The sequence below is a fragment of the Piliocolobus tephrosceles genome, chromosome 1 (genome assembly GCF_002776525.5).
Source record: "Piliocolobus tephrosceles isolate RC106 chromosome 1, ASM277652v3, whole genome shotgun sequence".
Classification (NCBI taxonomy): Eukaryota; Metazoa; Chordata; class Mammalia; order Primates; family Cercopithecidae; genus Piliocolobus; species Piliocolobus tephrosceles.
This window is the reverse complement of record NC_045434.1, coordinates 108480369-108492521: the sequence shown is the minus strand read 5'-3', so window position 1 is coordinate 108492521 and position 12153 is coordinate 108480369. Positions and strand designations below refer to the sequence as shown.

Sequence of the window (12153 nt, the reverse complement as noted above, 5' to 3'; positions counted from 1 at the left end):
CGGCCGCGGCCCCGCCCCCGCCCAGGCCCCGCCCCCAGGACTCGGGGTGGGCGGTGCTCGCGCCAGCCGGCCCTTCCCGGCTACTGGCTCCCGGCCAGCTGGGCGGGTCCCGGGTGAAACTTGCCTTTGCTCGGGCCACCCCAGGAACAGGCCCCCGGACCCCTGGCCTCTGCCCCGCCCCATTTCGGCTTGGCCCCGCCTCCGTTTCTTAGGGGTAGGTTCTGTTGCTGTGGGAAGGGAGCGGAGAGAAGGAAACCTTATTTCAGCCGCGCGCTAGATTAGACATCAGCGAGAACGTCTCCATTATGACAGGGGCTGAGGGACAAGGGGGTGCGGTCTCCTCGCTCTCGGTTCGGTGTGGCCAGCCTGCCCAGACAGCCATGGAGCTAATGACTTCAGAGCAAAACAGGAGCTTCGGAGCCGCTGGTATGAGGCGCCAGGTGTGACACCACCTCCGGATGGGGCTGCTGGAGCGAGAGCGAGCAAGCTGGTACCGGGTGGGGGTGCAGGAATAATGACCAGGCTGCAGCCGACCACCCCGGAATCAGGAGCCGGGGTAGACTCCTGGGCTCCTGATGCGCTGTTCCCCATGAAGACCACCTCTAGATATGGGAAAGCGGTTGCCACTCCCACCCTCCTTTCTCTCTCAGAACCCAGGTCTTTCCCACAATGCAGACCTTCCCTGATCACAGCAGGACTAGCTATTAATAGTTAGGATAATAACAACATAACAAATACTATTTGTTGAAGACGTACTGCCGACTAGGCTCTTTATAAAGCACGTTCCATACATTATTAGGTTATTTATCCTGCACACCAATCCTTCAAGGTGGGTTTTTTCCCATCAGTTTCATGGATGAGGCAGAACCGGACGCTTCTTGTCATTTTACCGTGACTTGCCCCAAGAGGTCACACAGTCAGTGAAAGATTCACACCTATGTCTGCCCCCTGACATTCAAACCTGCTCTGTCTTAAGAACCAAGCTTAGTTCTCCGGATCAGGGAGGAAGGGCTAGAAAAGAGATCAATGGCAGAGAGAGGAGTGGGAGTTCCTCCCCTCCCATCCTTCTTCTCTTAGGGCCAGGGCTGAGAGCTGTCCGGGAATGCTAAGCAAGTTCTATGTCTGCCGCCAGGGGGAGACAGAGGCCAGGCTAAGCCTTTGCCTAAGAAGCGTAAAAGCCCACTCGCTGGAAGACCAGGACGGAGCCCAGCGACTGGTTGGCTGCCTGCTCTTCCTAATTTCTCCCCCCTGGGAGAGGGTGATACTGACCTGATGCCACAAAAGCTCTGTTTCTAAATCGCCTATCAGAAAGTTGATCACTGGGTATCCACAGACACCACCCACCCACACATCTCAAATGGCCACAAGGCTGTTGTGACCATCATGCAAGTTGGAGGTAGCCATCAGGGACTACTACACCCAGTTCACGGCTGGAACTTTTCTGGGCTCTGTCGGCCATGTGCTTCCTGACCACATACCACTCTGTTCCCCAGGCTAAACTGTGTCCCCAGAAGGGATGACTTTCTTGGCATCTTCCAAATAAAGATCCCACAGTGGTCATTCAGGTTGATAGACTTACTATGCCTGCTATGTTGCACCTGAGCTTTGGGCAGAGAGAGCTAGAGGAAAAGAAGTCACAGGAGAGAAAAAAAAAAAAAACAGAACCCAAGGCAAACAGAGCAGCAAAGGCAGACAGGGACAAAGAACAACCTGCTTCTATAGGTTTTCCCCTGCTATTTGAGAAACACTGGAACCAACTCTCAGAGAAATAACAGCAGCAGCAAGCCAGCAACTGAAGAAACAAATATAACTCCTGGTTGTTTTTTATTATTCAGTGTTTCTGGGACAGTTTACTTACCGCTTCTTGGTGTCACCCAGCTTCCTATTCCCTGCCCTTTCTAGCACCATGGTGTGGCTGCAAGAGGTCCGCAGAGGTAAGCCCAGAGACCCCCCAGCCCCAGCACCAGATGACCAGCACGGGGTGACAGCTCTCTGCAGCTCCAGAACAGCCCCCAGCCATGGCCTCATCCTAAGGCTCCCCTCTCTCTGAACCTCTCACCTCCTATTCCTGACATCATTATGCCTCCTCCATCCTCAGACTGTCCCAGAACCTGGTGAGGTCATCACCTCTGCTCATCCCTGAGGCAGTGGAAAGTGAGAGGGAAAAGGGGGTGGGGTACGAAGAAGCAGACTTGTGGGATGTTTTCCTCTGTGAAGAGTGAGACTCTGCTCAGTGACTGGCCCTGCCAAGGGAGCGTGAAGCTTGAGCCAAGGAGGGGGACTGGACAGCCTCAAGACAGGCCCCTTTACCTCAGGCCACGTTGGTGGCTCAGGGCCCAGAACTGGTCATCTTCTGCCTTGTCTCTCCCCTTCACATCACCCCAAACCCAAAGGCCTCTTAAACTAAGAGGAAAGTTCCTTCAAATTCACAGAACACAACTCCCTCTCATTTGTCTAATACTTTCACATCCAGAATAGATCCCTGTAAAGAATTATTCAGTTGCAATTAATTACATTACAATTTTTCTGATAAAAAAACTGGATCTCAGGCCAGGAGTGGTGGCTCACGCCTGTAATCCCAGCACTTTGGGAGGCCATGGTGGATGGATCAGTTGAGTCCAGAAGTTCAAGACCAGCCTGGGCAACATAGCAAAACCCTGTCTCTACAAAAAATACAAAAAATTAACCCTGGCTTGGTAGTGCACTACAGACTAAGCCTATAGTCCCAGCTACTCAGAAGGATGACATGGGAGAATCACTTGAGCCCAGGAGGTGGAGGTTACAATGAACCAAGATCTGGGTGACAGAGTGATGAGACCCTGTCCCTCCACCAAAAAATAAATAAATAAAAAAGAAAGGAAAAAGAATGAAAGAAGGAAGGAAGGAAAGAAGGAAGGAAGGAAGAAAAGAAGGAAGGGAAACAAGAAAGTAGGTCTCAGAGTTTAGTTCCCATGTTGGTATTCACAGTTATCATCCATAGGGACCATTCATAGCCTACTACTGTCCTCCTGCCTAATGCCCACACCCTTATACTTCCTCTAGCCGTCCCAGCCCCTGAGAGCACCACTCCTGGGAGAGGAAGAGATATTCACTATTCCCTCCTAAATATCAATCTAGAAGAGTGCTGTCGAACAGAACTTTGCGCACTGACGGGAATGTTCTACATCTGCTCTGTCCAATACAGCAGTCCCTATCTTCGTGTGGCTATTGAGCATTTGAAATATGGTGCATGCTAATGAGGAACTGAATTTTGAGTTTTATTTAATTAATTTAGATTTAAATTTAAGTATCAACATGCCACTAGTGGCTACAGTCTTGGACAACGCAGTTCTGCAATCTTCGAAGCTCAAAAACCCTGCGGGTATAGTCAATCACTGGTCACTCCCAGCTCCTTTCCCCCCAGCACCTCCAGCTCCCCTGAGCCAGGGCACTGAGGTCCACGACACCTTGAGGGTTTTGAGGGACCTCCTCTGAGTTGCCGGGCCTGCACCAGGGAGGTGTCCAACCGCACTGAACCTGCGGGGGCCGGATGTCCTCTCTCCCTTCCTCTTGCCCTCGGCCGCCAGGGGCCGCTGCGTCCCGGCTGTGCCACCCGCTCAGCCGAGCGCCTGGCGCTGTCCCGAAGGAGGCGGCGGCGCCCACGCGGGGCTGGAGGAGCGGGGATAGCCCGGGGCGAGACGGCGGTTGCGGCGGCGGCTGCGCGCTCCCTGGCCTGCCGGCAGGAACCCTGGAAAAAACCCGGCTGAGTTCTGCAGAGCTGGCGGGGCCGGGCCCGGAGCTACCCTGTGCCCAGAGCCGGGCCTGCCCTGCGGATGATGCCAATCTGACCAGGACCCCGCTGTCCCGGGGCGCAGCAACTTGGTGAAGGGGACAGGGCTCCGGACTAGACAGCACCCAAGCTGGCCGCTCCCTCCCAAAGTCTGTCTTTCGGAGTGTTGGTCCCTGGCTCAGGGGCAAGGAAGACTTCAGGCCAGCAGGTCGAACCAGTGGGCACCACCGTGGACCAGGTAGGTCCCAGGTGTGGGGCTCAGAATGTGGAGGAATGAGTAGGCGTTAGGGGGCTTTGTGGGGAGAGAAGGTGAAGAAAGGTTGAAGGTTCTTGTGGTTCACATCCTCAAATCCTTATAATGCAGGCTGTTAACTCAGCCTCACTAAACCCCTGGATTGGGGTTTAGGAAAAATAGGCTAGGAAACTGAGGCAGGAGCATGGAAGTCGCAAAACAAATCCCAGAAGCTTCTATGTCCAGCTGTTTCCCGGGGTGGCGGGAGGGAATACAATGCCAGGGCTGAGAGCCCAAATGAACACCCCCCACCCCTCTGCTGCCCACCCCACCGAGGTCTTTTGGGCCTTGGGGTTCCTAGGAGAGATGCCTGAGTTGGATTGGAGGATGTTGCAGCTCAGAGGGAAATAGGATCACCTGAGAGAAGACAAAGCTGCATTTGTGATGGTCAAAAGGAGGGTTCCTAGAGGGCAGGGAGAAGAGATGCCTACTCAGAAAAGAGGCACATCTAGAAGGGTGGGAAGCTCAGCCCACGGAGCACACCCATCCCCTGGGAGCTGGCACCTCTTCCTCTGTCTTTCTCCAGATCCCCCTTATGCTCTCACTCCTGGGAGCTAGGACTCAGGGGTCTCTGTCCTTATGGGACCCCACCATCCTATATGTTTCAGTTCTGCCTCCCTTTAGAGCGGTGAGGGAAGAGAGGTTCTTAGGGAGACATGGAAAAGCTATTGGAGGCTGTGGCCTTCAAAGGCTCAGGGACCTGAAGTGTCCCCATTCTAGTCCTCTGGAGTGGGAATGGGGCGAGGATAGCTAAGCCAAGCCAGCTCCATGTGAGTCCAGGAAGCAGGGGCCATAGTGGGTAGGAGGTGGAAGCAGAGAAGATCAGGGCCTCAGGAATCTTTCCCACGTGCCTCTTCCAGCAGGAATCTGTCAGGTTCTGCTCCTTCCTTGACCGTCAGCTCCCTCCCAAGGCCAGAGAGATGACAGCCGTGATTCTTAGACCCCTTCCTACCATCACCCTGCTTCACTCTTGGGATAGAGAAGCTCCCTCAGGCCACCCTTCTCAGGTTCACCACCCTGTGTGATCCCAGAGTCTGCAAGGGCCCCTCCAGATTCCCAGGCTAGAAGAGACTGTCCCTGCCCTGGCACCTGAGAACAGCTTCAGAATTGGGCTGAACTTCAGTGCCCAGCCCACCCCCTTGCCCTCTCCCAGGTTCTCCTTCACCCTCTGCAGAGCCATGGGCTCCCTGTATCCTTTGCAACCCCCTAAGAATCTTTCCTACTTGTCCAGGTGGAGTGAGTCTGAGGCCAGCAGATGAACAGACAGAAATTGAAAGATCCCCAAAAAGGTGAGTGAGGAGACATTGAAGATGGGGGTAGGCCAGGCGCGGTGGCTCAAGCGTGTAATCCCAGCACTTTGGGAGGCCGAGACAGGCGATCACAAGGTCAGGAGATCGAGACCATCCTGGCTAACACTGTGAAACCCCGTCTCTACTAAAAAAAATACAAAAATAAACTAGCAGGGCGAGGTGGCGGGCGCCTGTAGTCCCAGCTACTTGGGAGGCTGAGGCAGGAGAATGGCATAAACCCGGGAGGCGGAGCTTGCAGTGAGCTGAGATCCGGCCACTGCACTCCAGCCCGGTCGACAGAGCGAGACTCCGTCTCAAAAAAAAAAAAAAAAAAAAAAGAAGATGGGGGTAGCGGGGGTGGACAGAGATCAGGTACCCTCTCCGTCGAGCAACTGGGTCCTGGCAGTTGGTTTGGCCTCTGGTATTCCCAAAGCTGCACTGGCACTTGGGGCCCAGCAGTGCTCCAGGCCCACCCCTGAGCTTGTGGCCTTGCTGCCTTCTGGTATTGCTCCCACCCCCTTCTATGACTGGGCAGCTCCTAGCTACTCTGTGCCTCTTGCTTCCTTAGGATTCCCTCCATTTCCAGCCTGCCCGTTGGGGTAGCTTTGGGAGGCCCAAACCATCAACGATGAAAGAGGAAAAGGAAAGGGGAAGAGAGCAGAGGCAAGGTGGTACAGTGGGCAGAGGGCAGGCTTCTAGGCTCTGGACTCTTCCACCCACATGCTGCCTGGCCTTGGGCAAGTCATTTGACTTCTATTAGCCTCGGTTTCATCTCTTCCTTTTTAAATTTAAATTCTGTTTAAATTGAAGTGCTACTGCATTCTCGTGGTTGGAAGCTCAAAAAGCAAGAAATAAATCAGAAGAAAAATGTCTCTCTTCTACCTCCATCTCCCAGCCAACCAGTTGTCCTTTTTGATGGCAAACAATAGTACTGGTTTTAAAATACATCTTTCTTTTTTTTTTTTTTGAGGCGGAGTCTTGCTCTGTCGCCCGGACTGGAGTGCAGTGGCCGGATCTCAGCTCACTGCAAGCTCTGCCTCCCGGGTTTATGCCATTCTCCTGCCTCAGCCTCCGGAGTAGCTGGGACTACAGGCGCCCGCCACCTCGCCCGGCTAGTTTTTGTATTTTTTAGTAGAGACGGGGTTTCACCGTGTTAGCCAGGATGGTCTCGATCTCCTGACCTCGTGATCCGCCCGTCTCGGCCTCCCAAAGCGCTGGGATTACAGGCTTGAGCCACCGCGCCCGGCTAAAATACATCTTTCAAAGCTAGTTTATGCATATCTGAGCAACATAGCTAATCCTTCCTTTATATACATTTTATTATATTTATTTTTGAGCTGAGGTCTCACTCTGTTGCCTAGGCTGGATTGCAGTATCTCAGACATAGATCACTGTAGCCTCAAACTCCTGGGCTCAAGCAATCCTCCCACTTCAGCCTCTGGAGTAGCTGGGACGACAGGTGTGCACCACCATGCCTGACTAATTTTTTAATTTTTTGTAGAGATGGGGTCTTGCTATGTTGCCTAGGCTGGTCTTGAACTTCTGGCCTCAAGTGATCCTCCTGCCTTGGCCTCCCAAAGTGCTGGAATTAGAGGCGTGAACCACCACTCCTGGCCTGCCTTATACACATTGTATACACACCATTCTACACTTTGCTTTTTTTCCCCCCTTAACAGTGGGATTATCACTGGAGATCATTGCATGTGTCAGAACATAAAGCATTTCCCCATTGGTTTTTTTTACAGCTATCTGGATGGGACTGCATTTGTACAGACTCTTTATGATGTATTCAGCCAGTCTTTTAATGATGGTTGTTTAGGTTATGTCCCAGCTTTTTGAGCTTTGGTTTGCTCATCTGTAAAACAGGTAATAATAATCTTACTTTGTAGGACAGTTGTGAAGAATTCAAGAGTGTGCATGTGAAGTGCTGGAACCAAGCACTCAAAGAGTAGGAGTCAGTATTATTGTCCCTCCCATGTCACAGCCCTCCATGGGCCCATATCTAGTTCATCCTCCAAGATGCCTCTTAAATGTCGTCTCCTCCAAAGGCTCTCCTTTTCTTCTTGTAGCACTCATTACTGCCTGCATGACTCTGTGCCAGGTTGAAAGATGCCTGGGGACAAGGTGTGCCTCCTCCCCATCTTTGTGCCTCCCAGTGTGTGTGGTGCCCAGAGAAGGTGCCCAGGCTGGGCACAGGGGAGCTTCCGCCTGGAGCTGAGCAGAATGTGTGCTTCTCTCCACAGGATGAGCGAGAGGGCTGCGCGGAACTGGAGCACAGGCGGCTGGCTGCTGGCACTGTGCCTGACCTGGCTGTGGACCCGCCTGACCTTGGCTGCCTTGCAACCTCCCACTGCCACAGGTTTGGAGGAGGTGGCAGGGCCCAGGGAGGGAGTTTCCCAGGACACCTGGGAAGCTGGACACCACTCCACCTTGTTCCATAGCAGGCAGGTCTCCGAGGCAGAGTAAAATCCAGAGATTCTAGGGGTTCCGGCTCCTCCTCTGCTCTTTACCCAGGGAACTCTGCCCATCCCTGCTGTCCTGCCCCAGAGAAGGTCTGGGCAGACCCTGTGCTCACCTCTCCTTCCAGGCTGGAAGGTGTTCTGTAGTGAGAGAAGCCCTCGGGTGGGGGCTTAACTCTAGCCTCCTGGCCTAATTCTGTGGTTTTCCTTCTGGGATAGCTAAAGCCTGTGTAAGCGGATGATCCTCCCCACGCATTGTAAGCCCTGGGGCCCTTGCCCTCACCCTGAGGAAGCTGGGGAGGCGGGGCTGGTGCGGGACTCTCTGTCTTCTGCCAAAGGGTGAAGAGCACGGCCTCACAGGGGAGGGAGGAAGAGTAGGAGCTCTGTGAAGCGGCTGGAAGATTTCATCCACTTCCTCCTCCCCCGCCACTGGCCATCTCTTCCACTCTTCCATAGCCCTCCTTGTGAAGCAGGAAGGAGGGGCTGGAGGCCAGCCCGGGTGGCGGGAGGGAGCGGGTCGGGCGTGTTGGGCGTCTGATCCTGGGCGGCTCCCCTCAGTGCTTGTGCAGCAGGGCACCTGCGAGGTGATTGCGGCTCACCGCTGCTGCAACCGGAACCGCATCGAGGAGCGCTCCCAGACGGTGAAATGCTCCTGTTTTTCTGGCCAGGTGGCCGGCACCACGCGGGCAAAGCCCTCCTGCGTGGACGGTGAGTGAGAGGCCAGGACCTGGGCAGGGCCCTGAGCCGAGCCATAAGGAGGCCTGTTCAGGCCTCGCCATCTGCTGGGGATACAATTTCATACCCGTCTCAGGGCTTTCATGATTAGTCTCAAATGGTGGGGCCCCTCTGGGAGAAGAGGGCAGACGTGGCCATCCCTGTGTCATAGATGAGAAAAGCTCTCGTTATGCGCACAGCCTCCCACACTCCCGTGCCCTCTGCCTGGTGCACACACAGGCACGTTCCCTCACACAGCCCCACTCCTCTCCCACACACTTCCTCCAGCTCCTTCCCCTGCTGCTCCTTTCCCTGGCCGCCTCCGCGTACCCTCCTCTCCTTCTCAGCCCTCCTCTCACACTTTCCTATGTGGGCACATGTGATCCTTCACACCCACACTCACACCCTCACACTCATTTGGCATCCCATACACATGCCCACTGTGTCATGCACATACCAGCTACGCCAGCTATGCACTCCTGGTCTGTAGACCCCTCCAGACGACTCACACCCTTGCTCACACACCAGAGGGAGTATACTGGTTGTGCATCTATGCTAGTGACACGGTCACCTTAGAGACATTTTTGCCTGCCTTCACCCCTCACTGTCTGGGGAGATTCAGGGATCCGTGGGATTAAAGTTGAGAGTTATGTCCCCAGGCCTCAGCCTGAGTACTGCCTCTCTAGGCAGCCTGGAGTAGGGGAAAGACAAGGGAAATGCATGGCTCAAGGCCAGGGGTGTGTGGAAACGTGCACCTCATTCGCAGACCTGCTCTTGGCTGCCCACTGTGCTCATAGAGACCCTAGAGCTGCACTCCGCCTCCTGCTCCCACAGCCTCCATCGTCCTGCAGAGATGGTGGTGTCAGATGGAGCCCTGCCTGCCGGGGGAGGAGTGTAAGGTGCTCCCGGACCTGTCGGGATGGAGCTGCAGCAGTGGACACAAAGTCAAAACCACCAAGGTACCCTGGGTGGGCACCTCATCCCACCCTCCCCTTCCCCCTCTACCAGGGGCAGAAAAGGGGGCACAGGAGCCTTGGAGGTCTAGGATGTCAGTGTCCCAAGGTGAGATCGTGAACTATGAAATTCACAGACAGTCCTCCTAGATCTGTTCTCACTGGGACTGGAGTTAGGGGGGGTCAGGACTTGAAATTCAGTGTGTGCTGGGAAGATTCTTGATGTGCATATACCCTGGTTTTCTCTTCTCTGCCTGGAATTAGTTTGCTTCCAGAAAATATCAGGCCTATAAAAACATAATAGAGAATGGGAAAAATTATCTAGATAATTGAGGGAAGAATTGCTACTTCTACCTGAACTCCAGGTACAGTAGCCACTCTGCCACTCACCTCTGCCGTGACCGTCCCCCACCCCCACCGCATTCCCACTGTTGTTGACTCCCTACAGTTCATAGCTACCCTCCTCTAGTCAGATTTCTCTGTCTACTGTCACAACACCCAAGAGGATTATTACTTTCATGGTTTGCTGCCTGCCCCACAGAACAAGGGGTAATTAAATTTTTATCAAACTCGTTAGCAGCTCCATGTGTGTCATGGTTAATCAGCTGCATTGCTCTGTCATCGCCATTGGTACAGAAGAGTGACACTACGGAGCGAGCCAGGGCTCTGCCTTTGGCTTTCCCTCCCTGCCACCACACGCAGCAAACAAGCAAACACAGAAGAAAATAGAGAAGGAGGGCCGGGCGCAGTGGCTCACGCCTGTAATCCCAGCACTTTGGGAGGCTAAGGTGGGTGAATCAAGAAGTCAGGAGTTTAAGACCAACCTGGCCAACATGGTGAAACCCCGTCTCTACTAAAAATACAAAAATTAGCTGGGCGTGGTGGCATGTGCCTGTAATCCCAGCTACTTGGGAGGCTGAGGCAGGAGAATCACTCGAATCTGGGAGGCAGAGGTTGTGGTAAGCAGAGATCATGCCACTGCAGTCCAGCCTGGGTGACAGAGTGAGACTCCTTCTCAAAAAAAAAAACAAAAGACAACCTTCAGCTTCTGAAGAGAGCAACCATTTTCACAGAGCACAGAACAAAAGGAGCTACAGCAAGAAAAAGTTTGACTGGCTCTAAAGTAGAGCATCTTTCCGTCCGTAGGCAGGGATGAGGGACAGCCATTCTGAGTATATTTAAGATCAGAAGAGAATGAGATCCACTACAGAGCTTGTGACATTTGTCACCGTGTTATAGGTGTGGGTTTGGAGCCTGTAAGGAAGTGCTTACAATTTGGGTAACTACTCTGAAGCAAACAGTGGGGAGGCTTGTGTGATGTATGTTTGCGTCGGTCACCAGGCCATGCTTTCCCAGCCCGGCCTGCTTTAGGGTGAGAGGATCGGCAGCAGTGGCCTCTAAGTGACCTGCATATTCTGGGTAGTCTCTGGCATGCTGGAATGGAATAGGCATTCGCTTCTCTAACCTTACCCTATCCCTTCTTCACCAGGTCACACGATAGCTCTTGGGGGTCACAGCCTGGACAAGAAAGGCTTGATTGAGTCACGGACTGAAGATTGGTATCCGGTCATCAGCCAGGAAAGATGGGGATTCACTTACATGCCTCATGCCAAATGCAGCATCAGTCTTTCCGGGGCATTTCAGTTAAGCCGCTCAGCAGATATGGATGGATCTGCAACCACATACCTAGTGTGGAGCTGGGTTTCTCTGGAGATACGAAGGTCAACACACAATTCCTTCCCTTAAGGAATGTCTAGTTGAATTGGAGAGTTGATGACAGACAATTTAGATAATTTAGGTTAAAGTACTTGATACCAGACCGTGGCTTCTGGGCCACATGCTATGGCATGATGGGGGTTTGGGAATGAGATTCCCACAGTTCTTCAGATACCCCGTGGCCACAGGGCATAGAGACAAGAGGTCACATTCAGCACCCACCACCTCCCTCTTTCGCATCAGTTCTGAATCCCCAGCAAGCTGCTAACATGTTGCAGGAAAACACTCTGCCCTTATCCCAGACCAGCGGTATCTCATTTGGATGGGATTGGATTGACTTGGGGAAGGAAAGTAAAAATGAAGCCAAATAACTTCCCAGCAAATCTTCGGCACAGGTATGGCCTGGTTTGGGCCATTCACTGGGTATGGGATGGACAGGACTTTAAAATCACCTCCGTCCAAGCACCTCAGGTTTTTTTGTTTGTTTGTTTGTTTGCTTGCTTTTTTAACAGATGAGGAAACAGCCCCAGAGAGGTGAGGTAGTTTGCCCAAGATCTCATAGCCTGGGCTCCCAAACCTCTAAGACTGATGATTTTCCACTAGCCTGAATAATAGGATTCCAACATAGGCCTCCCGTGTTAATTTTATCTCAAGTTACTGGAACCAGCAGAGTACAGGCTAGACAGCAGGAACATTTTTCTTGGGAGATGCTAGAGCAGGGACTTTTACTAAGGTCACTGTTTTCCTGTCTGAAATAATCCAGAATATCCACACACAGGGACGTGGAACCATCTGGTCTCCACTCTACTCTCATCCTCCAAAATTTCAAGCAGGTGTTATGACACCCAGAGGTCACTCAACCCAGTTACAGCTGGGGCTCAGCTGGCATCTCCATTGCCACTCTGACCCATCTCTTCCGGGGTTTTTGGGCTACAATTCTCAAAGACTCTGGCTCCAGGAG

At 53.1% G+C, this 12153-nt stretch overlaps 1 protein-coding gene across 3 annotated transcripts; it reads left to right on the top strand.

Moving 5' to 3' along the window:
- The first annotated feature begins 5288 nt into the window (after positions 1–5288).
- Positions 5289–11570, top strand: TAFA3 (TAFA chemokine like family member 3). 3 transcript variants are annotated; one of them, XM_023232687.1, is made up of 5 exons: positions 5289–5350; positions 7594–7709; positions 8368–8517; positions 9358–9482; positions 10966–11570. In XM_023232687.1, exons 2-5 carry the CDS (start codon positions 7595–7597, stop codon positions 10975–10977), a joined length of 402 nt encoding a protein of 133 aa, XP_023088455.1. In that variant the 5' UTR covers positions 5289–5350; position 7594; the 3' UTR covers positions 10978–11570. The 3 variants fall into 3 exon arrangements, 2 of the variants coding, with proteins under 2 accessions (XP_023088455.1, XP_023088454.1); XM_023232686.1 differs by having other exon boundaries at positions 9290–9482; XR_002735707.1 differs by having other exon boundaries at positions 5295–5350; positions 9321–9482; positions 10966–11112.
- The last annotated feature ends 583 nt before the right edge of the window (positions 11571–12153 follow it).